The sequence below is a fragment of the Scleropages formosus genome, chromosome 4, assembly GCF_900964775.1.
Source record: "Scleropages formosus chromosome 4, fSclFor1.1, whole genome shotgun sequence".
NCBI lineage: Eukaryota > Metazoa > Chordata > Actinopteri > Osteoglossiformes > Osteoglossidae > Scleropages > Scleropages formosus.
The window spans coordinates 29873320-29900604 of record NC_041809.1 but is presented as its reverse complement, the minus strand read 5'-3'; the positions used below and the strand labels follow the sequence as shown (position 1 = coordinate 29900604).

Below are 27285 nucleotides of genomic sequence, written 5' to 3'. Positions count from 1 at the left end.
AAAATACTAGAAATACTAGGGTGCAGCTAATACAAGATCCATGTTAGACTAGAACAGGCACAAATTTGGGGATTACAGGACAGAAAACTGTCAAGGATCAGAACTTCCCTCAAGTCCCCAGATCTATTTACTGGAAAAGAAACCCGGAGAAATACCTGCTGCATGACTTTCCACATCATCATGCCTGGTAACAGGGTTTGGAAAGCCGCAAAAAAAAAAAAAAAGTTACAAAGTGAAAGTCAGGTAAAGGAGCCTTGGACAGACTCAAGAGTTTAGAGAGTAAACATGTTTGACGGTAAACTCACTACTCAGGCATCGCAACACTTCCAGTATAAAAAGTCATCGTCGAACGGTGGTTGAGTGACTGTGTGAGTGAGTCGAACGGCGGGACAGGCGAGAACATCACCTGTCACCCGTCCTTCGTGGCCCATTGTCATGGTAACGCAAACAGAAAAAAAATCTTTGCTGAAAGATTTAAATAGTTCAAATAGTTTTAAACTGTTTTTAATTAGTTAAATCAATGAATATGTCGTGAGAGACTCGGAACACCGGACTGATTATATTATTATTATTATTATTATTATTATTATTATTATTATTGGTGATTATTATTAATATTGTTGGTGATTACTAGGAGATTAAAAAACGTGACGAACCCCCAAGGCACGTCACTGCCACCCACGTGTAGTGGACGCTCTTTCATATTCAAGGCAAATATCGTATAATATTCTTCTAACTATAAGTATAACTATTCTTCTCTGCTTCGGCGCTTGGAGAAATATTTCCAGCAGGTACACATTTTCGTGTTCCCTATATAAACACATTTAGTTAGTGCTTTTTGGGTAAGGCGACATTTCTACACATAAACCATTTTGTTCTGTCGTCGTTTATAAGTACGTACACGTATGCAGACGTGTAAAACGAGCGCAAAATTCCCACGGCGGCGAATTCTCGCTCCAAGATAATCTGAAAACACTGGGCAGTTCGGGGAAATTCTCAATTGTCCAATCCGAAACGAGGAGAGGAGGTGCGGAGAGGTGGCGGCTTTAGTTTCAGCCAATCACAGGGAAGGAAATGGCAACGACTACGTCACACGTTATTTGTAGAATTGAAAGGCGATCACGCGCATTTAGAACGCGCGCAGGTTACGATGGTGGAGAGGTAGCCAGAGTCAGTCGTTTTATCGGTGTGACAACCTATAGCTACAATAATATATATTTTATGTAATATATATAAAATTAAAAATAATTACTCAAAACCAATTTCTTTTATTACAATAGTTTTCCTTAAACCGACGCCCTGGACAGTCCAAGAATGCCAAATATCAAGATTTTCAGCGGTAGCTCTCACCCGGATCTGTCTCAGAAGATTGCTGATCGCTTGGGACTCGAACTGGGAAAGGTCGTCACTAAAAAATTTAGCAATCAGGAGACATGGTGGGTATGGCAGCATGATTCGCTGTGTTTAAGATGGTATTGTGTATTATTTCGGTTTCTTTATAGTCTTTTTGGAGGATGTTGCGTTACCACATGGGTTATGTATGTGGAGCGTCTTAGAAGCGGCGTTGCACGTGGGAACTACTTTGAACACTGGGAATTGTAGTTCTGTTTGCGAACTGCTCGTCCTGACGCGATGCAAGTCTAAAGGTGTCAGTACTCAAATTCCCAGAATCCACATGGACCGTTGACTTTACCCGTTACTGCCGTTACTCTCTGCCTTACAATATATATACAATGTTACGCATGCCCTCCCAGCCGTTCCTTTTTGTCTTATCAGTTGTGATGCATATGCATCGTGGCCTGGTTTTAAACTATACATTTTGTTCTTTGTTTTTACGCTACCGTTGTGTAGATTTATAAAAAATTATCTAAGCTAATGTAAACCCTGCCTACCCTCAAATTTTGTATTTGGTTAGGATAGGAGTATGTGTGTGACATTTAGTCTTTTATTGTGTTTAAAAACATTTTTTGTTATCATAGTAGCAATTTGCGTCCCCCAGAACCAGTTTATGAAATTAACATGCTTGAGTAATTTAATAATTTTCATCCCCTGGTCATGTGACAAGCATCTATTTTAGGCAGCCAACAAACCCCCAGCCTGCAGAATATTATATTTATGTGCCTTCAGTGTTCAGAAAACAACCAAAATTGCTACGATAAACAAGATATGCAATGAAACAAGATGTATATTATCATTTTACTGAAACAACAGGATGTATTTCATAGAGATGCCATGTAATTTCATTAATAAGTGGGTATTTAGTATAGCTTTTGATTTTCTGTGTACTATTTAACATTTACTTGAGGCAACACATTAGCAGTTAAAATATGGAACTTTTTCCAGTATCATCTGTATATTACCTTTTAAATTTCAATACTTGCTCAGAGTAGTAAAACTGGACAACCTGATTCCCAGTGCAGGTGGGGCTGTGAAAATGTGTATAATCGCACATTGTGTCTGTAAAATATGTATAATCATTATAATGTTGTGAGTTTTGAAATCCAGCGCTTGTCTGTACAGCCACTGCATTTGACATTTTAGTTTTTACATTAAAGGGAGGTGGCAGTAAAGGGGGGGTAATAGCACAGTGTTTGTGTGTATTAGTGATGGGTATGCGTATGAAAATTTGCTCAGAGTCAGTTTTATTGCATTCTTACAATCTAATGCAGGGTTGCATATAGAGTTTTTTTTTTTTTTTTTTTTTTTTTTTTTCTCCCCCCCCTCTCTCCTTCCCCCACCCCCTGTTCCCTCCCTTTACATATTTTCGATATAAATAGTGAATGCTCTGCCTCTCAAGTAAACACCTATTCCTGCCGGTTTGGCTCCTCTGCTTTGATGGGGAAAACATCTGTGTCACAATCTGTTTTAGGCAGTTAACTTCTCTGGCTGGCAACTCAAGGTCACAAGGAAAATCTGCTTTAAGGAATGTAAATAATAATTATTCCTTTGGACTACACTTTTTCTTAAAAAAAAAAAAAAAAAAAAAAATCACCTGTGTTACAAACATTAGTCACACATTCCTTATTCCGTACATACTACATTTATTTACGTTTACATTTATTCACTTAGCAGACGTTTTTCTCCAAAGCGACTTCCAATGAACTCCACACACCTTATTCACCGCGGTGACTTACACTGCTAGATACACTGCTTACACTGGGTCACTCATCCATACTAGAGCTGATTGGTTGTTTTGACTGTTAACACTTTTCATTGGTGAGAAAGTGACCTTTTAACTGCATCATGCAAAAGTTTGCCTTGTTAAAAGCACCTTTTCATAGTAACGTGCGTCACTTGTGGCCCTCGGTGCGAACAGGTAATTGTTTGCTGAGCTGCACGTTCTTATTAAACAGCTCAAAGTGTTCCTGAGCAGTTTAATCAGTGATTGAGGGAGATGCATTATGCCCATAGCAACTAGACCTGGGAGATTATTCGGCTCATAACGGTTAAGGTTCACGTGAGGGGCGGCGAATTCGTCCTGGGAGCGGAGGTGAACGAGAGCAGGTTGGAGAGAAGTAAATCGTGGGAGTTTCGGGTTGCATCATCTCTCACCGCTATTTATATTCACGCTAGAATTGTTTGCTGAATTAGAAGCAAAACACTCAAACCAAACAAGTGTGGGAGTGCCTTAGTTTGTCCCTTCAGTGTCTGGTGTGTTTTTTTTTTTTTTTTTTTCTCCCCCCCCCTTCTTTTTTTGACTGTCCCAATGAAGAACGTTGTGCATGTTTCTGCGAATAATTGGTCAAAATCAGAGATTGTGGAGAGAAGGTATTTTTATTTTCAGTAATTTTAAAAATTAATTTCAGTGTGGTTTGAAATGAAAACTACACTTTGAAATTTACACTTTGAAATCGTCTTCTTTCCTGATACCCGCACAGCTCCGCTAACGGGCTTCACGTCATCTTTCATCACCGCCTTTATATTTCATATAAGTTCAGTAGGGAGTAACTCATGCAATGTGAATGGGTGAAAATGATGGTACTGAACAGGGTAATTGTGCTTCTGCAATTGCATGGCTGTCTCTAAAGTGCTTCGCCTCTTCTGTGAAATGCACTATTGTTTACTCTCTCAAACAGATTCTGAGGCACAGGTGGTAGCTTAGTGGTTAGAGCTACTGCCTCTGGACCCGAAGGTTGCGGGTTCAATTCCCACCCCTGGCTGTAGTACCCTTGAGCAAGGTACTTACTCTCAAATTGCTCCAATAAAAATTACCCAGCTGTATAAATGGGTAAATAATTGTCAATACTGGAACATCCTGAGTTGCTTTGGGTAAAACCATCAGCTAAATATTCATGTTGCATTTACTTTATGCTGGAGTTTTAAAGTTGATGTTTTATAGGATGCTTTAAGATTGCTGTTTTCCCCCACAGCACACAAGAAGCTAGTGTCTTTCTGTACTGAACATACTTTTATTAAGAAAAAATGCAGAGCTTATTACTGTTTTATCCATTTTTCTGGTGTCTCAGTGTTGTGCATAGTTTTGCATTGATTTATTTGGAGTTAGCAGTTGATGTGGTTTTACGAAGAAGGTGAAAAAACTAGTCTTTAAACCTAAAGGTTGCAGGTTCAAATACCAGCTTGGAAATTTTATCTGCGAGACCGTTAATCAACAGTGTAAAAAAGCAGCATAAACAGGTTAGTGGCTTCACCACTGACTTCAAAATATTGAGCAGTCTGTAGAACTTTCTGGTGAGCTTGGTCATTCTACTGGTGTAATTTGTGGCAAAACGCAAGTACCCTTTAGAAATTATACAATTCTGAAATATAAATATGTAATAGGGATATTATATGACATAGGGGGTGCGGTGGCGCAGTGGGTTGGACCGCAGTCCCGCTCTCCGGTGGGTCTGGGGTTCGAGTCCCGCTTGGGGTGCCTTGCGACGGACTGGCGTCCCGTCCTGGGTGTGTCCCCTGCCCCTCCGGCCTTACGCCCTCTGTTACCGGGTAGGCTCCGGTTCCCCCGTGACCCCGTATGGGATGAGCGGTTCTGAAAATGTGTGTGTGTGTGTATATGACATTGCTGTGGTTTGAATGTTAGTGCTGTGGTTGGACTTGTTTGGTCTTTGGGCTATAATCGGTGTTTCGGTGCTACGTGGAGAATTTTAATTTTTGCTGACATTTTAGATAATTAAACGTTATTGTTGGGGGGTATTCAATTAATTTAATCGCCTCAATTTCCTCAGCGTCTTCGTAGGTCACCTTCAAGATATACCGCCAACGTAATGTAATATAATGGAAGAGTGCAAAGTACTGGCATGCAGTGGTACGGGGAGTAATTTTTGTTGCTTCGTCATCCTGTTTGGATGATATACTTTGTCCTTTCTGCATAAGACAATAGAATGATGACCCATCTTGTCACACTAGTTTCCTCCTTTCCTTCCTTTCCATCTGCTACAGAACCACAACAGGAAATAAGTCTAAAAATTGAAATTCTCATATTTGGGGAAAGTCACTTTTGCCAGATCGCGGTAACAACGTAGCGTGAAATTTGCGTAAACTTCCACAAAGTATGTACGTGAAATCAGGGTCCTCTATTAACCTAACACATAGGATAGTGGTAAAAGACATTACACTGGGGGCGATGCTCTACTACCCACTGCCAGGACACTCAACTCAGACTCACACACAGAAGCTGCTTGTCCCACGCGGGGTCGCGGCGAACTGGAGCCTAACCCGGCAACGCGGGGGGATGACACACCCAGGACAGGACGCCAGTCCATCACAAGGCACCTCAAGTGGGACTCGAACCCCAGACCTCCCAGAGAGCAGGACCCAGCCAAGCCCGCTGCACCACCGCCTCCCCCCTCAACGTTGACTGCTGTTGTGAAATATTCACTCGTACAAATGGGCGAAGTTGTAAGGCCCTTTGGATAAAAGCATCATTTTAGTGTAGTAGTAATAACAGTGAGGCTTCTGCCTCAAATGTGAAGGGCAGTCTGGTCTGATGTCATTTCTTAGAAATAAGACCAGGGCCATTATTTTTTTGCTGATTTATTATAAATACATTTGGTCAACATATCTGTTCTGTAAGTCCCTCTTCAAACCTCTTATGTTGTGGATAGCTGGTAGTGTAGTGGTGAGCCCTACTGCCTTTGGCCCTCAGAGGTTTGCAGGTTCCATCCCCACTTGCAGCTGTAATACTCTTAAGCATGGTACTTACCATGAAAAAATGCTCCAGTAAAAATGATGCAGCTGTATAAAAGGGTAAAGAATTGTAAGCTTGTAATAATCGTAACCTTAATATTGTATGTCACTTTGGAGAAAAGCATCAGCTAAATGTAGAGTCATGTTTTTGATTCCCAGCAGTGCCAGTCGTTCTACTTGGCACCGTGGGAGCTGTGGTTCGTGCTGAAAGCAGCTGCTCTATCAGAGAGCTCTTGAAGAGCGTCAAACCTGCCTTTGGGCCACATGTGGTTTGGGGGGGGGGTGTTGTTGGCAGCTGAGTCCTGCACAAAATTAGATATGATAAAACTGGTCTGCGAGAAGTGGAAGAACACTTATATTTACATTTATTCATTTAGCAGGCGCTTTTCTCCAAAGCGACGTACATCTCAGAGAAATACAGTTTGTACATTACATTAGAAGAAAGAGACATAGTTGCAGACATGTGATTAAGTAAACTTTTTCTTTATTTTTTTTTTTAATCCCCCCCACTTTATGCACCGATGTTCATCGCATGAGTAGGTGCACAAAACTAAGGATAGACTAATCCTGATCACCTTCCTAATTTTTTTTTTTTTTTAACATACACAAACATTTACATAAGACAGAAGTAGCGGCTGTGTAAAGGCTTAAACTTGGGATGATCATAAAGTTACCGTGCACAAACATTTATACCATACGTGAGCTGGAGAGATCTTAAGCAAACGTGAGCCCGGAAAAGGTGAGTTTTCAGACACTTCTTGAATCTGGACAGGGTTTCAGCAGCTCTGAGTGGCAGGGGAAGGTCGTTCCACCACAACGGAGCCAGAATCGAGAACCTCCGTGCTTTACCTTTCGTTTTACATATAGCGTACGGCTGTACGTGGGCTTCCGGTGCTCATGTGTTTGAGGTGGTGAACTTCAAGTAGGGATACCGCTGACGTGACGGAACAAACCTGAACTTCCCCTGTAAATATTCCACTATATTGAAGAGTGTGAAATGAAGCGGTGTGTTTTACTGTGTTGGAGGATACACAAAAGGAAATGCTTTTCTCTCTATGTAACGGGAACATTTGAAAAAGTAATTCTAGAGGTCCTGTGGCAAATTAAAACAATTTAAATCATGTGGGCACTCAGCTGCTGGTACTCATGGCATGAATAGGGCCCTGTGTCTTAAGTACTCAGTACGCACACACACACACACACACACACGCACACGCATTTATCAGTAAGAGTGAACCTCTGGTAAAACATGGCTTTTGTAGGATGGGGATAGAGCAGCGTTTGAGTGCACAGTATGCGGGGGTTAAGTGTGAGCAGTAGTGAAAGTTGATGCATCGCTGGAACAGGTCACTGCACAGTTCAGTGCTTCCCTTCAGCGCACTCGTTCGGTGTAACGCGCTTCTTATGGTTGTTAATACAGACGCGCACAATGTCCGCAACCACTTGTTCCGAGCGACGAGCCGGAGCCTGACCCAGCAACGGGGGAGACGCACCCGGGATGGGAAACCAGTCCGTCACAGCGCGCCCCAAGGAGAACTCGAACCCAAGACCCACCGGCCTTGTACTCAAGCCTTTCCGAAAGTTCAAATGGGCAGATTCTTCATCGGTCTCACTTTGAGGGTTTAGGTCATGCCTAAGAGGAGTGGTTTGCTGTGTAAAAAAAAAAAAAAAAGTGTATTTCAGCTTCGATGCTGCATGAGAAAAGGAATATTGAGGGTGAATGTACATTCTCTACGGGTTGCTTTGGGAGGTTCGATCAGAGTCGACATCACGGCATTTGGAAACTCCATGTTTCTGATGAATGGAACAGAGCAGGTGAAGCATCTGCTCAAAAATTTATTGACAAATGTAATAAGCTAGTGGTGGAGCACAATGTGACTGCTGAGTATCTTTACAGTGCTGATGAGATGGGTTTATTGTAGCAGGGTCTTCTGGTGACGCAAGGATTAACTGAGAATTTCTCAGTGTTACTCAGAGTAACTCAGTATTTCTAAGTCAACCAGTGAAGATCCTTGTCTGATATTGGTCTGTCCCCAGTGTTGCTGGATAAGAGAGTTTGCACTGTACATTATATATCCTTTAAAACACACATTTTTTCCCCCAGGTTTGCCCGGGTTCCGCTCTCTGGCGGGTCTGGGGTTCGAGTCCTGCTTGGGGTGCCTTGCGAGAGACTGGCGTCCCGTCCTGGGTGTGTCCCCTCCCCCTCCAGCTTTGCGCCCTGTGTTGCCGGGTTAGGCTCCAGTTCGTCGCGACCCCACTTGGGACAAGCAGTTATAGCCATTGTGTGTGTGATTTTATTTTTTTATTTATCCCCCCCCAATTTTCACACACTCCCTGTCTAATACAGGGTTGCAAAGTCTATCCCAGAAACACATGGTGCGAGGCGTGTAATACCCTGGCTTTGGACTGTGGGTGGAAACCAGAGCTCTTGGGAAAAACATACACAAGCATGGGGAGAACATGCAAACTCAATACAGAGCGAGTCAGATTCAAACCCACTTCCAAATGCACAGCCAAGGAGGGGAAAAGCCCCATCGCTATATCCTGCACCACTGTGCCACTCACAAAGCAAATAGTTTTATTAAAGCAATGTCTGCATTGGGGGGAATTGATGAAATTTGTTTTATTCTTGGCAGGGCTTAATCTTTTATGGCAAATGTGATTTTTAGAGTGCTTAATATTCAATTTGAATCTTTTTATAACCAGTTGTCTCCTAGCCTCAGAATGAAAAGTTGCTTTGCTGTGCTGATGGCCACAGCTGGGAACTGCATGGTGTCATGTGGACAAGCCAACCGCGGTATTTTTGCGGGTGGAGTGCTCTGCAGTATCTCTGAGCAGTAAGGGAGAGGAGTTTATTTTAGGTACTCTGAAGGTTTCACGTTACTTTGATATCCAGTCCCTTGTGTGAATGTTTATTGCAGAAAGTTTTTTTTTTCCTTTTTTTTTCTTTTCTTTTCTCCTCTTCTCTGTCCTCTCCTTTCATTGCTGGCATCTAGACAAGTTCCAGTAGTGTCGTGTTGTCTATTTTTAAAAATATCCTTCACTGTGGGGTGGGGGTGCAAAGATCAGTGTTAGTGTCAAGAAAGTATATTGGCCATGGGCACTTTTTTTGGCAGTGTCACCGAACGCTGGCAGATCTGATTTCGAACTGTACTGTTCCTATTGTCACAGTCAATAGATTATTGTTAACCAGCGATGTTGTCCTTGTGCTTCAGTTCTCTGATGTCCTCTAATAGAGGACAAGGAATGATTACGTCCAGTCTTCATTAAATCATGTGGCCACCGATGCAAAGTGGAGTCTGTCTAGCCAAGGATGCCATCTGAAAAATGAGTGGCACGGTGGCCCAACAGCTAGGGCTGCCGTCTCACAGCGCCCGGATGCTGTTAGAGAGCACGGGTTGGATCGCCACTCGGCCCGTGTGGAGTTTGTCGTGTTCTTTCCCCGGTTCACGTTGGTTTCCCATGGGTGCTCTGGTTTCCTCCCACAGTCCGAAAGACACTTTTCAAGTGAATTGGTGATTCTGAATTGCCCAGTGTGTGTGTGAGTGAATGACTCTGCTGTATAGATGAGTGACTGTAGTGTGTCTAGTGTTGCAAATCACGTTTGATAAAAAGTTCAGCTAAATGCAACATAGCAATCATTGTAAGTCCCGTTAGAGAAAAACATCTGCTTCAATGATTAAGTGTAACTGGAAAAATAGACTATTGAATTTGAAAATACATCAACTAGAGAGAAACATGCTGAAAAGCTCAAAGCTATATGTATATAGTTTTTTTTCCATTATTTTTTTTACTGGAAGACCAGTGATGTTACATTAACTTTTTACGTCAGCCATCTGTCCGTCCACACCTGCCTTGTTCTCATCTACTAACCTTTTCTCATCCCTTCCAGGTGAAATCTTCCAGTGTGACAATGGCAGCTGCTCGCTTCTGAGAACCATTGTTATTTTCCATCCCCGATTTGTACTTGCAGTTCTTTTCAACGTTACATTTATTTTGTGCCGTTGCCTTGGTGTGTAATAGCGACCCAGCATTTCTGTCTAATAACAAAGGAAATTTTCCAGTTTGCTCTTAGCTTCATGCATTTCTATTTTACTTTCCTGTAAACCAGGTCCTCTCCAGTATTTTGGGTAGGTTTGTCGAGGATAATGCTGATACATACTTATTGGACTCTTGTCATTCCTTGTCAAGTTCATACCGATGCGATCAATATAGTGCCCATGATAAAGTACCTGGTAAAGTGGTGTACAGTTTTAAACTCCAAAGTGCTTTTTGCCTTGTTTTCAGCATGTCTGCAAATAAAGTCATTTCCTATCTATATACATTTATTCATTTAGCTTATGCCTTTTTCCCAAAGCAACTTAATGTTCAGTCCCTTAGTTTTTTTTTACCCATTTATACACCCAGGTAATTGCACTGGAGCAATTTATGGTAAGTACCTGGCTTAAGGGTACTATAGCTGGAGGTGGGAATGAAACCTGCAACCTTTGGGCCCAAAGGCAGTAGCTTTAAGCACTACTCTACCAGCTGATTCTTTTTTTTTATACTCATTATACAAGTAAATCCATTATGTGTGTAGGTTTGTTTTACTGAACATGAAATAACTGGAATTTTCTTAACAATTCAAATGTTTGTCCTGTGCCCTGCTTTCTCCCAGTGGAAAACGCCACAGAATGGATTGACGCTAAAATGTGCATGTTAAAAATAAAAGCGGTATTTTCTAATTCTGTCCGAACGCTGCTCTCTGCAACACCCCGTCATTCCGGCCCGGGTGTCTTGGCGACGGTGTACGCTCCTCCGGTGCTCCTCTCTGCCGAAGCAGTTGCTTTTGTGATATGGTGGGGGCCTCGGGGGGCCACGCGGGGGATTTGGTCACAATTAGGTAAGCAGCACATTACCCATCACAGGGATCTGGCGGCTGGCATGGCAACATGGGACGGGCCTTCAGGGGACAAGCACCTGTCTCGCGATTGGCCGCGTTGCTCACTTTGCCCTGAGCTGTGGAAAAGGAATGGTGCAAGTGTGTTTCCCACCGTTAGTCGTGTCCGTGCAAATCTATTTATTCGTTTCGCTGACGCTTTTCCCCGGAGCGACTGGTAATGTTAATTCACTTAGTTATTTACCCATTTGTAGAGCTGGGTAATTTTACTGGAGCAATTTAGGGGAAGTACTTTGCTCAAGGGTGCTACAGGTGGAGGTGGGATATGAACCTGCAGCCTTCGCGGCCTTTGGCCAGTAGCTCTAACCACTGCGGTGCCACCTAGAACAGGTGAAATCTTTAACCCAACATTTTTTACAAACCGCAGATCAGATATGTAGGACTCCACGGTGCTTTTTAAAAAATAAATATAAAAAATGTCATTGTCAACAACCACTTGTCCTGAGCAGGGTTGCGGTGAGGGTGCAAGGCTGGACGGGGAGGGGACACACCCTGGACGGGACGCCAGTCCATCGCAAGGCACCCCAAGCAGGGCTTGAACTCCAACAAAGCGGTCAAGCGGTTTCAGACAGTGTATGTGTGTTACAACATTTCAACTCTCTTAGTTTTAATCTAAATTGAGGAAACCTTTGAGCATTTGTGTTTCTTTTAGAATTAACACCCTTTTTTTGTCCTTTACCCCATGCAAGCTGTCCTTGTAACTCTTTCTCCGGTTTTACCCAAAGCTTCGAGAGCGCACCCTCCCTCTTACGTGAGCTCCATTATAGATGAAGTAATGAATGAACGCGCAGAGGAAAAAACCCTGGGGTCCAGTGGCTCAGCAGCAGGAGCTTTTTCTCAACAATCACTCTCTTCCTGCTTATTATACGCATGAGAATGACAGAGGTGCAAACATGGTATTGTATGGGTAGTGTGTTGCCTGCCTGGGTTAGAGGGGTTTCTTCTGCTCTCAAAACAAAACCTGTTGCCCCAAAAGTTTTTATTTGGAATGGTAGCAGTACATGGGGTGCTACTGCCCATCTTTGCTGTGTATGTAGGACCACAGTTGGCTCTGCCGAGAAATGGGAAGATGTGGTAAAAGCAACAGTTGGGTGTTTGTGTGTATATATTTTATTATAAATATGTATCTGTGTGTGTGTAGGTGGTCCCCAGCTTACGATGGGGTTATATTCCGCAAAACCTATCGTAAGTTGAAAATGTATTTAATATATCTAATACACACCTCTGCATGACAGACTGGGAGATGCGGATCGCGTGTCTGAGGTGCCTTGCGATGGACTGGCGTCCTGTCCAGGGTGTGTCCCCTCCCTCTTCAGGCTCGTGCCCTGTGTTGCCGGGTTAGGCTCCGGTTCGCCGCGACCCCGCTTGGGACAAGTGGTTTCAGACTCTCTGTGTGTGTGTGTGTGTGTGTGTGTGTGTGTGTGTGTGTGTGTGTGTGTGTGTCCTTCAGATAGGGTGAGAGGAATATTATGGTTGCATATACACTTTCACCCCAAGCAATTTCCATATCTTACAGTTGAACTCGAGGTATTTATATGAATATATTCAACTCGACAAATTATAGTTCTTAATGGTATGGCAAAAAGGGCTACATCTTATTTCTAAAACCTGCCACGTTCCACATTATCAGGTTAGTCCTCACAATTTGTAAAAGGTAGGTTTGCGTTATCAACAACCCATTATTTCCATCTTTACAGTCTTGCACAATTTGTATTTTAAGGCACATGACACTTGCCCCAAGAATGGTGAAGTATTTTCAGTATGCATAGAATTAACACAAATTTACATTGTAGTTGCTTTACTTGTTGTCAATATCTCTCTCTCTCTCTCACACACACACACACACACACACACACACACACACACACACACACACAGAGTCTGAAAACGCCTGTCCCAAGCAGGGTTGCTGCGAGCCAGAGCCTAACCCAGCAACACAGAGTGCAAGGTTGGAGGGGGAGGGGACGCACCCAGGATGGGACATCAGTCCATCACAAGGCACCCCAAGCAGGACTGGAACCCCAGACCCGCCAAAGAGCAAAGCCCAGCCAAACTCGCTGTGCCACCGCACCCCCCTAGTCAATACTAAGAATACTTTATCATTCTTAGACCAAGTGTCATGTGGAAGCTATGCTGGTACTCTGAAACAGTGTGACTTTGTACCATTGCTTTCTCAGAGTGTAAAAACAGTGTGCTGACATCATCATTCACCGCCGGTATCCTTGCAGCGTGGAGATCGGCGAGAGCGTGAGGGGCGAGGACGTGTACATCGTGCAGAGCGGCTGTGGGGAGATCAACGACAACCTGATGGAGCTGCTCATCATGATCAACGCCTGCAAGATTGCATCGGCATCGCGCGTCACCGCTGTGATCCCCTGCTTCCCCTACGCGCGCCAAGACAAGAAGGACAAGGTGGGGGTGAGGGAGACCGGTCTAGCATCTCTAGCATCCGCACACCGCAGTGGCGGCCAGCTGGACTCTCCCGCTGAGCTGCACGGACTGTCGTAATAGGAACTAGTCCCTTAGGAGACTTGTGAGAGCTGGGAGGTAAAAAATAAGTGCCGTCATTTACCTGTAAGGTCGGTGTTTTCATTTGAAACATACAGTTCAATACTTTTCTTTTTTCTCCCCTCTCCCTCCAGTGGAAACTTTGCACATCACGTGCAGAAATTTTGATTTCTTCTTTGTTCATATTTTTGTATCGGTGGTTTCCTTTGCAGAAGGACCTTTTTTTTTTCTTCTTCTTCTTCTTTCTTTCTTAAATGTGTTCACTATAAGAGGTCACTGAAATGTTGGAGGTGGGCACTTGCCTTTCTCAAAGAGGTTTCCCCCCCCCCCCCCCCCCAGAGTCGTGCACCCATCTCTGCCAAGCTGGTGGCGAACATGCTGTCGGTGTCTGGTGCCGACCACATCATTACTATGGATCTCCATGCCTCGCAGATACAGGTAACAATCTTTCGGATAGTCCTTCCATCACTGTGAACATCCCGTTAAAAATCTGTGGCTGCATTTATATTTATTGGATAGGTGGAAACGGGGGGGTGAGTTTTCCTTCAGTAAGATGAGCTGAATTCCGATTAAACTGATGGTGGTCTCTTGGATTGGAAAGTTGTAAGAACCATATGCTGCAGAAGTTATAAAGCAGCTCCTTTCCCATACTGAGGACGTGCTCCCAGTAGTGTCCTGCTGTGGTTTTTCTAGGGTTTCTTCGACATCCCTGTGGACAATTTGTATGCTGAACCTGCCGTGCTCAAATGGATCAAGGAGAACATCAACGAATGGAAGAATTGCATCATTGTCTCTCCAGATGCTGGTGGAGCCAAGAGGTGAGTGGCTGTGTCATCTATAGAAAGGCTGCCAACTGTTGTGCACCTATTTATACTGCAGATGTTTACGGGAGAAATTCACAGTAACGGGGATAGCCATTACGCTTATGAGATTCAAAGGTCACGTATTCGGTCCTCTACAGAATCTGAACGTAAATCTGAATTCTCCGGCAGGGTCACCTCCATCGCAGACAGACTGAACGTGGATTTTGCGCTCATCCACAAGGAGAGAAAGAAGGCCAACGAGGTTGACCGAATGGTCCTCGTTGGAGATGTGAAGGACAGAGTGGCCATTTTGGTGGACGATATGGCAGACACCTGCGGTACCATCTGCCATGCAGCTGACAAGTATGCCTGCGTGCCTCTGAGGGCCAGTCCAAGCACACATGGAGATGGATTTCAATTAAAGTGGAAACTTTTTTCTCATTAAATTTTGAGGAAAAAAAAAAAATAATATATATATATATATATATATATATATACACACACACACACACACACACACACACATATACGGAGTGGAAACGAATAATGAATAAATTGACAACTGAAAAAATGCAGTACAGTGTTCAGTTACTGATTTGTGGACTTAATATCCTTCCTACTACATATGATGGATTAGAAGCTGTTCTGTCTCGTTTCATTGTCTGCCAATTAATAGTTCATTTAAAGAATACTTTGAAGCTTACAGCAAACAAGTTTTATGTTTTCAGAAGTACTCTCCTGTGCATTAAATATCCTGGAACGTCCTTATTGTTTGTGGTTGTTAACAGTTACCTTATCATGGAATGAGTCTGATCTCATTATGTCTGAATTTGCAGGCTGGTGTCAGCTGGAGCCACAAAGGTATACGCCATTCTGACCCATGGAATATTCTCCGGTCCAGCCATTTCCCGCATTAACAATGCCAGTTTCGAAGCTGTGGTCGTCACCAACACAATCCCGCAGGAGGACAAAATGAAACACTGCTCTAAAATACAGGTACGAGCTTTGCCTCAGCCCCGAGTTTATATATTGCGTTTTACTTGGTATAAACCTAAAATTGCAAGTAGAATAATAATTATTTGATAATGGCATCTGCACAGATTGTGGAATTTAAATTTTGGAATTAGTGAAATGGAATTCTGCAATTAACATTGATTTCTTGTGGACTGATGAACAGCTTTTCATTGTATATTCATCTTCCTCCCCCAATTAGGTAATTGACATCTCCATGATCCTGGCTGAAGCGATCCGCAGGACACACAATGGCGAATCAGTCTCCTATCTGTTCAGCCATGTTCCGTTGTAACACACTCCATCCTCGGACCCTCGGTGATACCCAGTGGATGAAGTGCCGCCAAAGTACCAGAGGAGGGAGAAAGTGTGTGTATAGCTTCTGTCTCCCACTCTGCCCACCCTCCTTCCAAAGAGAATCGGCCAAAAAGGGATAGCATTGTGCCACTCTTCTCTAGTGGCAGGGCCACCATGGTTTGTAAAGGGGCTCCTCCCTGTCTCCCTTACAGAACCATCCTGCCGGGAAACAGTCCCTTTACGTCTTCTGGAAACTAGTTACAAACACCTTAACTTGGGTTGCGTACGTCACTTTTGCCTGTGTTTTCAGAGAAGCGGCATTCAGCAGCTAATGAAATAATAATGAAGTCTAGTTTACATTGTAGCTGGAGCCTTATGTGGAGGATCCCTCACTCCTTGCTACTAGAAGAGGTTTTGTTTTATCAGGTTCTGCGCATATTTTCTTTTAGTAGAAATGCTTTGCTTTGCTGTAAAAACAAATGTTTAACTGCTGTTTTTTTTTTTTTTTTTTTTTTTGAAGTTTTAAGGAAGTGTGATGATATGAAATGTTTTAGATATTGTTTCTAAGCCATGTGTCGGCACTTGCATTTCTGTGTACTCGTCTGTGTTCATCTATAATTCTGAAATGTGGAAGGTTGGTTTCCTAATATCTGTTGAACCAAACTTGAGGAAGGCAATAGCAGTTGTGACTTTTCCAAGTGTCCTTAATCCTGTGGTTTGTGACACCATATGGGATTAAAGTAAATTGCATGATTGTACTTAATCACATATTCAGTACTACTTACTAAATGGCCATTACTTTCTAGTAACATGTTTAAGCTGTTGTGTGGCAACGTTGAATTATGTTTATTCAGTCGAAAAGGAGGCTTCTCTAATGCATGCAGACTTCAAGCAACTAAAAAGATCCATGATCAGAATAACACGCATAGGTTTTCCTAACCTATACAGTGTGCTTTCAGGATGGAGATCCCTCAGGTGAGAGAACTGAAACACATGGGTGCTACAAAGCTCCATGACGTTGCCTTTCATTTACTTCGTTTACCTTTCCTTTACTATCATCCTTGTATGTATGTTTATGTGTATATGGCTACCTGTTATCTGAAATAGCAGTCCTTTGCGAACCAGATTGCAATTGCCTTTAAGTTGAAAAGTGTACAGGAATGAAGGCTACCTAGACTTGTTGTCCTGCTGATTCTGTGTATTTCTGCCTCCCTGCATCAAAGCCTTATGGAATATGCTGGGTTATAAAGCTGAACAGTAAAGTCATCTCTGGTTTCAAATTGGCATTGTGTGTTGTTTTCAAGTGTGACTTTGCTAAGAGGAAAAAAAAATTGCAAAAATTCTTTGTACGAAAGTGGAATGAAAACCAGTTTATTTAACGTAACACTTTGCGTCTACACCACGCTAAACACTATGTGAGGTGAATTAATATTCAGTGACACAAATGACCACACTCTTTTGCCCTTCGAGACTCGAAATGACCCAAGCTGACCAACAAAGCCATGTTTAATGTGTGTTGATAATAATTCACCAGATTTTGTGTTTACCATATTTGATCAAGTGCAGACATGTCAACTAGATGGGCAAAAGGCGGTGAGGTGTGTTAACTGGTATAGGAGACTATTTATTAATCCTCAGCTTGTGCTGTCCCTCTTGTGTACGACTGGACCAAAACTAATCTATTATTTAAAAACCATTTGCTTGTACAGAGTGTCACTTCACCTGAACAACATGTTTTACAGGGCAGCTAGCCAACACCAGGAAGGCTGTATAAACACTGGAAAACAAGCAAACTTCATGCATGGTGGGAGCTGGGAGCCAGAAAGCCAGTCAGCGGGCATCTAGCATAGCCCTCAAAAAATTTTGCAAGCCACCACCCTACAAAATACACTCGCTGCATCCCAGTACTGTACTGGAAAAATTTCTCAAAATTTAATGGTTTGAACAAAATAAAAGTCAAGTCATACTGGCGATAAGCAGTATGCATTTATACGATCTTTATAGATCCTGGCTGAACTACTTTGCAGTATTTAAGTGTGACGTATCTAAAGTAGACTCGCATATTTGAATTATGGAGGAGAAATGGTATCATCACATATAGCACACTATATAGACCATCAGCAGCTTAGTTGGCCACTGGTTCAAGAGATCTCCATGGCTATATGGATGGATGGATGGATGCACTATTAATCCCCAGAGGGAAACATCAGGTTGAAGCAGCATACATCCATACAGTGCTGAATCATGAAGAAAAGTATAAAGTAAAATATATAATAAATATAGAAAGCCAGGGAGTTACAACGTACAGTGGGTGGTAGTAATAATGTATAAGAAATGATTAGGAAATCAAAAATTGAATTACCACAGCTGCCTCATTTTGTTAGCGGCAGAGACTTAACAAAGAAATGCCTTACAGTTAAATTTTAAAAAGTAAATGACTAAGTAAACTAAAACGGTTTGCTTACAAATATTACAGGTTAACCTGAAGGTAAATGAATAAGCAGCGGACGCGGCTAGTTAGCTACCTAGCTAGCCTTGCTAAACCAGAGGCTTACTACAAATGCACCATTTTTACATATATTATTCCTTCCGGGGAGCTGTGAATATTAGGGGCAACCGTTGATTTTATCCTGAGGCTTTTTTGTAATAATTTTGCCTAAAAAGTTGGTGGACATGAGTGACGAGTGATTAAATTCTCTGCGAGATGCTAAGGAAGTGACTACGATATTCGTTCAGGGCGATATAGTACTAGTGATATAGTTAGCGCGACGTTTTATTGGAGCACCTTTCTCAACGTAAAGAGCAGAAAACTGCTGTAGCTGTGCCAAAAGTTACGTTTTTAGATTTGCTTAAGTTTTCACAATCTTGTCGTAGTGGTTAAGTTAGGGACATGAACTTATAACCTTTCAGTCCCCGTCCCCGCATCTGCTTTAGCAGCCTTGAACAACGCACATTACCCCGAATTTTCCGTATGAAAATTCCCTCTTACATAATTGTGCAAAATACTATAAACAGCTTTGGGTTTGTTTGTTTGTTTGTTTTTAACGCACGCGCTAAAAGACACAGCGACGCGTCACGTGACTGTTCACGTGCGTAAACAGCGGCGCCATTGACTTCGCTTCTGCGTACAACATTCAGACGAGCCTCTTTTCAGTTACACCTCTCTCTTTGATTTTCTAAATAGCTTCGTCTTTTTCCTTGTAGTTTTAAATCCTCCCCTCGACCTTTTCGAACCACTTCTAATCGGTGCTTCTTATTTCCGAACGTAATATGCCGTCCCAGTTGAAACGCCTTTGGCGCTCCAGGTCGTTTCAATTTCTTTACAGCAGATGGCGCCAGTGTTTTATATTAGTGGGACGCGCGCTTTATCTATGTCTCAAAATAAAGAAAATTGCGTAACTTTGGTTAGTTAAATAATTTTTTACTCCCGTAAAAAATTAAATGGCTAACAGAGACAGCTATAACTTGTTTTACCATCTACGTCGTATTTCTATATTCCCTTAGTGAAGACGTGGGAAGTCCTAATTTTTGACTCTCCGACTAATTGAAAGGATAGAGCTTTATACCTTTGAAACTTGGCTTTTGATTTATTTGTTTTATTTAAACGCATGTTTTTTAAAATAAATATCTACTAGCTAATAGCTGTGCGTTTTTTTTAAATTTACGATAGAAGTGAAATGCATCTTAGTTGCCTATTGTGCCTATTGTCCTGTTTTAGTAAATTGTTGGAATGTTTAGTAATTGTTAAGTCTTGCACGCGTGCACTTTATGTAGTCTGTGTTAGGCAACTGTGTTGTTTTATGTAGCACCATGGGCCTGGAGGAACGTTGTTTCGTTTCCACTGAGTGCTGTACCAGTTGAAATGATAATAACGCCTCTCTTGTCTTGTCTTGTCTTGTCTTGTCTTGGATTTATTAAGCAGTCATTCTTCTTGGCTTCATCATTGTACAACCACTCCCGAGATACGCCCATTCGAGTTACGAATTCGACTTCAGGAGGAGTTTCATGTCATACTCATACCACTACTTCAGTTTACTAGGTACAAGAACTGAATTTGGATTTCGCTTGTCTCCAGACAGCTAAGAAGCGCCAACAATTTTTTTTTTCATTTTATGGAAACGCTTCTCCAAATGAACATAGAGTGATTTTTAAGTACTTTTAGCTGACACTTTTATCCAAGGTGACTTACAGCGCTATATACACGCTCCCTAGTCATTCACACATTTATAAAGCAGAATATAACACACAAACATACTACTGGCAGTTTGGAGTCATCAGTCCACACGAAACAGGCCTTTGAAGGAAAACTCGCGCCCGAGGAAAAATGCGAATTCCACACAGACTGAGTAGGGATCGAACCCAGGTCCAATCGCACAGCGCGGGTGCTGTGAGTCACCATGACATCTTTTTCAGTGAGTGCCAAGTCTTTTTCATTGTGTCATACATTTCTTTTCTCTTAACTCTGTTTCATTTCTGGATTAAATGCAGATCCATCAGCAAATGTATGTTTTAGTTTGTTCAGTGTCTCCTACGCAATAACTACGGAAGCGCTGAAGGAGCGCGGGCAGACACACACATAAAGTCCTAATTCATGAATGGAAGTAATTTATGCTTTCCAGATAATTCATTTTAACTATTCTAGGCAACGGTGATCACTTTAATGTGATTTGGTGATATTTTGAGTAGATCATGAATAGATCTTTCTCTGCTTTCGAAACTTAGGAACCCATAAAATGTGCTCTTAACCCTTGAAACTCATGGTAATCACGTTTTCCAGTTTTATGTGTTTCGCGTTACCTTCCTAAGGTGGGGAAAACAGTAGTGACACAGAGCATTGCCAGTCTCAAATGGGCATTTTTTTTAATGTGTCCAAGGGTGGTGACATTTACGAACATTACTTTAAAAACTCTACGCTGTCCAGGGTGTGGATCTATCAAATGACAAAACTTGTATTTTGCACAGTTGAAGTACCTTCAAGATGTACGTGTGCACCAAAGCTGGCCTTAAATTTTGATTGACAGCAGTTTTACCCAATGATACACACGATTATCTGTGACTAGACCAATCAATGATAGCGGGGTGGTTTCTGGGTTAAGGTAGAGTTGGGCGGTGCTGCCCTATTTAAACTGTTTTCCCCTCGCTGATGTGTTAGAGGTGATCTTACGTTGAGTTTACAACACGCGTGAGAATATCAGGTATGGATTTTTTTGGGCCTAGAATAAGGAAAAAAAAAGTGTTCTTAATTGGAAGTTGTATAATGTTGTCAATTAGCCATACAGTATTTACTGTGTAGTATTATTTTGAGTTGTAACTGAACAGAGTAACGGCGTGGTGCCGCGGCAGTACGTACCGAAGTTCTTAATCGTAACCGTAATGCACTGTTACATAACAAGACATCTGCAGTATTTGTGTAAAAATGTTTTTCGTATGGGACATTGTCCGCTACATTAATAAGAGGAACAGTAAAAGCAGTCGCACGATTCGCGTAGTTCGTTTTTTAGTCTCGACGTCGTGCAGAATTTAACAAGCAACGGGATTAAATCTTATTTTTAAAAACTATGGCGTAGCATGATTATTTATTTTGAAACGGCACGCTGTTATGCCTGTTTGAGAGAAATGCGTAATGTAAGACTTTGGTAACTGAAGCTCGCCGATTTGTGTAAGGTTTCAATGTTTCGCAGATTTCGCCGAGCGCGGGAGGGGGGTGGGGTCGCTTGCGCGCGGCCGTCCTCGCTGTGGCACCTGCGCGCGGTGCCGATCCGCCTGTAACCCTGTTTCTGTCCGCGTGCAAAAGGGAGCGATGCGATCTGAAAACCTCGAGACTGGCTTCTCCTTGGCGTGCGTTTTCTGTCGTTTCGTCTACCGTTTAGTTCCTCCTTCGAGCGCTCGTGTATTTCGGGGCGCGTGTGTGGAAAACCGCGCGTGGTGGGCGGTAACTTCTTCATATTTTTGAACAAGTCTGGAATAAGACTGAACAACGACTTCAACATCAAGGGTTATTTATTACCACCTCCCCCCCCTCGGGAACGTTGGTGTGGGAGCGGCTGGTGACGAGATCTTCTCGCACCACACTCACTGAATGTTCTCGCAAAAGTCAGCTCGGCCGTAACCGTCCTCTTCGTCTTTACCACGGTACAGCGGTTACGGCCGAGCTGACTTTTGCGAGAACATTCATTGTGTTCAGTGCCCTCGTGCCCGGTCACGCGGGCTCGACGTGGGTGAGGCTGAGGCGTTCAGCGAAGTTCACATCCAGCTCAGTGCCAACAGCAGACGGTGCAACTGAGGACGTCAGTTTTCAGTGAAGACACATTGCGCAATTCCCCCCCCCCAAAAAAAAAAAAAAATTAACAGCTAAAAAAGATAAATTAAGGGGGATTAATTGGAGTCAGAATTGCACCACCAGCTGAGCAGTTAGTAATGTGTAGCTCACACTGGAGGATTCCTGTATTAGAAAGTAGCTTAAACTGTTGCTTCTTCAGCATCTTCATCTGCCAGTAATGTTCATCGTGAAAAGGTTCTGTGGCTCGGTGCCCGTTTTGAAGGGAGGGGAGTAAAATAGGGTGTTTTACTGTGGAGTCCAGCATTGTAAAAGCAGATTGTGAGCTGCATCTTGCCTCGAAACAATGGTGAAAGCTGGACTAGGACTAGGAGGAGATATCTGACCTTGAGTGTGTTTGTTTGCACAGGTGGCGCCTTGCAAAACTGGGTTGTGCCTGAAAGATTAGATGGGTTCGCAGCCAATTTCCCCTTTTTACTTCGATCAAGGCTATCTTGTACGGAACAGTTAAAATCCAGCCTATGTTTATAGCTGGAATGTTGAGATCTTAAGGACTGGAGTTTCTCAAAATAAACTGTGATAATTACTAAATTAAGACTTCACTTCAGGTTAATTTAAGGTAAAAATTTATGATTGCTGGTTGCAATCATAGGTTGTGATCAGATCAAAGCATGTATATTCTGCTGATCACTGTTTACAAATGACATACCTTTTAAAGAAGGCAAACGGGTATGTTTATTGCTTATTTAATATAGAGTATTATATGGGGAGGATTATGCTTTGAGTCTTGGCTTTTCCTTGATTTATTTTATTTAACCATGTCCCCATGACAGACGCCATCCAAGATGAGTGACAGCAATCCCGTCAATCAGGAAGTGGAGAACTTTGACAAGAAATGTCTAAAGAAGACAAATACAGCAGAGAAGAATACCCTGCCAACCAAAGACGGTGAGCTGAATTTCAGTTTCACACATGACACTGATTCTGGGTGTACTCTTGCTGCTTTTCTGCAGATACTCTTAGTCTATTTTGAGCGCATTGGTAGAAAATGGCATTCAGCTGTAAAAAAAAAAAAAAAAAAACTTGTAAAGAGAGTAGCATTATTATGGCCTTAGCAGTACTGAACAAATGTTGTAGTTACACTGCAAGAAACAAATGTTTGGATGTGAATATTCTTCCTTCTCAGACTCAGGGAAGGAAGCTGCCTTTCGGGGAGTAGTTAGAACTTGCAAGACATGTTCTGAAATCAAATGGGACACTTTGCCTAATGGTGATAGAGAAACAATCTGGCCAAGAAATGCAAATGAGGGCCAAGTCAATGGAAGTTTAGTTTCTGCATTGGCAGGGTCTGGCATTCAGGCCTGAGGAATTTTCTGCATTTCACTTGACTCCCACTGTGTTTTGCTTATAAGGGATGCATTTTCCCTCCCTTAGCTTCCAAGTCTGGACAACCCAAGGCAGTTCTTTAGTCCCCATTTCGTAACTTAGTGCCACTGTTCTTTTGATCTTTGAACTTCCTACTCCTATGGCAGTGGAAATTTAGTCCATCTGAAATCTGTTCTGCCCATTGAATTGCTGTGGGGTGGTCTTCGGAAGCCTACCCATATCACTTTTACTCAGTAGTAGCATGTTTACTGAATCCTTAACAGCAGGCTTTAGTAGCAAGTTTTCACTGTGCTGCAGCACACAGGAGCTGGGAAGGAGTTTAATGGTTAGATCTGTTCAACACAATACGATGTTTACATTTATGATTCCATTATTTTGTTGCATACCCAAATCAACTGGCAATATAAGAACGGGCAAATAGTCAAGGTGAACAGTCTTGCCCAAGACACAGCAACCCCATGATCTTTTGCTTAGGAATCCCACAATCTAATGGCTGTTTACTGTCACAGGCCTACTTTTGACCATCTGAATGTGTGCAGTGAACCTCAGTGCTTTGCATCTGAGGACAGTGTACATCAAACATTCAGTACTAGTCCTACTACTACTAAGTTTAACAAAAGAGCTGACTTCATTTTACTTTGTTTTCAGATATCGAGCAGGAGAAGAAGGCATGCGGTGGACAGGGCCCCAAGTGAACAGCTGGGGTTCCTCCCTTCCCTTTCCAGGCCCCTTTTCCACCTCCCTGTTGCCAGGATGCTCTCTGTCCAGCTGCTCTTGGCCTCTTCATTCTACCCCAGCATGTTCACCTTAATGGCACTGAAACACTGGGATGGATCGGTTGATTGGGGGGGGTGGAGTTCTCGGAAGGGCGAAAGGAGGAGAGGCAGTGTTCCAGCACTTGGAGCATGTAAAATTGCAGCTGTGTAAATTTTAAATTTTGCTTTAAAAAATTATGCATTCCCTTGAGAGGAGAGAGAAGGCAGAAGATGTGAGAAGGTTTTGATGGCTGTAGAAGTGCTTGCACTATAATCAGATGTTAACACCACTATAACTCTCTGAATCTGATGCCATTTTTGGATTTGTTCTTTAAATAACATGAAAGATTTTAAAATAAATTCAGTATTTTAAACCTGTCTTTGCATGTTTTTTCCTGTTAATCCAAAACCTTTTTCATTTTCTTGACTAGATTTAGTCATATTTTGTTTATAGTTTTAATCATAATGCATTTCTAATTACATTTTGTGTAAAGTCTTTCAGAGGGTATTTGTCAAACTGTGATTTCAGTTTACACATGCCAAATGTGACAAACATCCTTAAAGTGCTTTTATTTTTTTATTGCAATATTAGAATTCTCTGCTTTATAGCTCAGCCAAAATGAACTTAGAATTTTCTAACCTGTGCTTAAGAGCTCTAGTAACTTCTATGGTGAAGTTGAGATTTTCTTCAGGTCTGTGGTTGATACTGCAAATAATGTATCTTAAAGTGGAAATAAAACAAATCTTTTTCTGTCATCACAGAAATATGTATTAATTCATGAAACCAAAATACTACATGCTGAGCACATAAGAGAATTCTGGAACATTTGACAACCCTATACAGTCTTGTGCATTCATATATTCATAATGCTAGGAGTAAGTGAGCAGACAATTACTCCGGTGCAATGCCTGTTCAAGCAAATCCAAAACCAATGTGTGACAAAACCTATAGTCTAAATTTGTAGTCTTAGTGCCTGAAACACTTGGGATGAACATTCTACACAGTAATACAGAGCAACAAGGAAATTTGAATTTTTAAGCATGTCTCAGCAAGCTCTTAAATATGTAAAAGGAGTTTTTCATGTGTAAAGTGCTCTCTGTCTTCAGCATTGTGTAGTATGTAAGAATAGACTAACTGTATAAGTGACAAATAAGGGTTTTTTTATATTATACGTATAAAGATGTCACAATGCCTAACCCCCACTGAAACCAGATCATCAATGTGGCATAGCAAACCAGTTATGAAGCTTAGACATGTTACATTATAAACTAATACAGAAACAGCTAACAGATGGTGAATTGGTCCTGTGTTTTAAAGGCTAAGAATGAAGACTTAGAAAGGATTTATGTATCACCATTCTTTTTCAGAGTATAACGCAAGCAGGGTGTGTCCTTCGGTTAGTCTAATTGCTTATACCGCTAAAAACAGCTTCACACATAAAAACATAAATATTACTATCATATGGTATGACATATTATTTGCTTAAATGATTGATTTATATGAATTTGATGCTGCCATGATAAGAAAATACTAGTTACATTATCTCAACCATTTCTTTCTGAATGCACACAAAAATTTGATTTATAAAAATATGGAATAGGTCTTACAACAGCTGGTAGTGTAGTGGATAGCTGCTGCTTCCTTTGGACCCAAAGGTTGCAGGCTCAAATCATACCTCTGACTGTAGTACCCTCATGCAAGGTATTTACCCTAAATTGTTCCAGTAAAGTGGGGGGTGCGGTGGCGCAGTGGCGCAGTGGGTTGGACCGCAGTCCTGCTCTCCGGTGGGTCTGGGGTTTGAGTCCCGCTTAGGGTGCCTTGTGACGGACTGGCGTCCCATCCTGGGTGTGTCCCCTCCCCCTCCGGCCTTACGCCCTGTGTTCCTGGGTTGGCTCCGTGACCCCGTATGGGACGAGTGGTTCTGAAAATGTGTGTGTGTGTGTGTGTGTGTGTGTGTGTGTGTGTTTCGGTAAAATTATCCAGCTGTGTAAATAACTGTAAAGTAGTTTAACATTGTAAGTCACTTTGGAGAAAACCATCAGCTAAATGAATAACCATAGGTCTGTGTTTGAAATGTTGTGATGTGTATTTTGTGAAGCATGGTGGTGGCAGTGTGATGATCCGGGGATGTTTTCCTGCCACAGGACCTGTGCACCTTGTTATCTGCAGAAATACAAAGTTGTGTAATGGCCTTTTCAAAGTCTTAACCAAAATCTGACTGAGATGTTCTGGCAACACCTGAAAAGCTCTGTTCCAGCACAAAAACCTATACACATTGCTGAGCTAAAGCAGTTCTGCATGTTGGAGTCCACCAAAATTTCTCCATAGCGATGGAATAAGTGGGAACGTGTCAACTACTGCTGTCACACAGTTTTCAACACATGCAGGCAAAGGTGGTGAGCCTCAAAATGTTGCAAGGACGGCAGAGTTAGAGATCAGTACAACAAAGACCATGACCATGCAAATAAACTCCATATAGGAAGTTCTCATCACTACTGATGGGCAGACCATTGAGAGAGACTGTTGATCACTTCACCTACCTTGGAAGTGTTATCAAGAAGACAGGAGGGATGGGCGAAGGTGTCAAAAGCCAGGATCAACAAAACATGCCACACCTTTGTTTCCCTCAGACCAGCATGGAGGAACAGGAGCCTCAGTCTGCGCTCCAAGCTGAGAGTGTTCAACACGAATGTGAAGTCAGTGTTGCTATACGAGGCCGAGGTCTGGAGACACACAAAGAGCCTGGGCCATAAGCTGCAAGTTTTTCTAAACAATTGTCTTCGCCATATCCTGCACATCAAGTGGCCAGAACAAATTTCTAACCAGGAGCTCTGGCAGGGGACAAAGCAACAGCCCATTGTTAATACAATCCAGAGAAGGAAATGGAAATGGGACAGGCACACCTTGCACAGACAAGAGACCAGCATTCCAAGGCAAGTCTTGGATTGGAACCCACAGGGTAAACGAAGAAGAGGAAAGCCCCTCCTCACATGGAGAGGAAACCTACAGCCAGAGCTACAGAAGATCAAGACGTCCTGGGGAGAGGCAAAGCGGGCAGCCCAAGACAGAGATTGATGGAGACATGCAGTGAAGGCCCTATGCTCTGACTGGAGCGAAGAGGATTGAAGAAGAAGAAGAAAACAGACAAAAACTCTGATCAAATT

The 27285-nt window shown here is 42.4% G+C and overlaps 2 protein-coding genes across 4 annotated transcripts; both read left to right on the top strand.

Annotated features, from left to right (window-relative positions):
- Positions 1-1114: 1114 nt before the first annotated feature.
- Positions 1115-16949, top strand: LOC108934465 (ribose-phosphate pyrophosphokinase 1-like). Of its 3 annotated transcripts, none has more exons than XM_018752328.2 (8): positions 1115-1161; positions 1281-1436; positions 13312-13501; positions 13931-14029; positions 14285-14409; positions 14584-14757; positions 15231-15390; positions 15608-16949. In XM_018752328.2, the coding sequence occupies exons 2-8, from the start codon at positions 1315-1317 to the stop codon at positions 15698-15700; spliced, it is 963 nt and encodes a 320-aa protein (XP_018607844.1). In that variant the 5' UTR covers positions 1115-1161; positions 1281-1314; the 3' UTR covers positions 15701-16949. The 3 variants fall into 3 exon arrangements, with proteins under 3 accessions (XP_018607844.1, XP_018607845.1, XP_018607846.1); XM_018752329.2 differs by having other exon boundaries at positions 1130-1186; XM_018752330.2 differs by lacking the exon at positions 1115-1161 and having other exon boundaries at positions 1203-1436; positions 13312-13495.
- Positions 16950-20799: 3850 nt separating this feature from the next.
- Positions 20800-24494, top strand: LOC108934095 (thymosin beta-a-like). Its single transcript, XM_018751608.2, has 3 exons — positions 20800-20897; positions 22813-22927; positions 24014-24494. Exons 2-3 carry the CDS (start codon positions 22825-22827, stop codon positions 24058-24060), a joined length of 150 nt encoding a protein of 49 aa, XP_018607124.1. The 5' UTR covers positions 20800-20897; positions 22813-22824; the 3' UTR covers positions 24061-24494.
- The last annotated feature ends 2791 nt before the right edge of the window (positions 24495-27285 follow it).

Bases quoted from the DNA above. Each gene is read 5' to 3' on its own strand.
- LOC108934095 (XM_018751608.2), top strand. From the start codon at position 22,825: ATGAGTGACAGCAATCCCGTCAATCAGGAAGTGGAGAACTTTGACAAG. The intron at 22,928-24,013 runs GTGAGCTGAATT...CTTTGTTTTCAG, and splicing joins TACCCTGCCAACCAAAGACG to ATATCGAGCAGGAGAAGAAG.
- LOC108934465 (XM_018752328.2), top strand. From the start codon at position 1,315: ATGCCAAATATCAAGATTTTCAGCGGTAGCTCTCACCCGGATCTGTCT. The intron at 1,437-13,311 runs GTGGGTATGGCA...GTATCCTTGCAG, and splicing joins TTTAGCAATCAGGAGACATG to CGTGGAGATCGGCGAGAGCG. The intron at 13,502-13,930 runs GTGAGGGAGACC...CCCCCCCCCCAG, and splicing joins ACAAGAAGGACAAGGTGGGG to AGTCGTGCACCCATCTCTGC.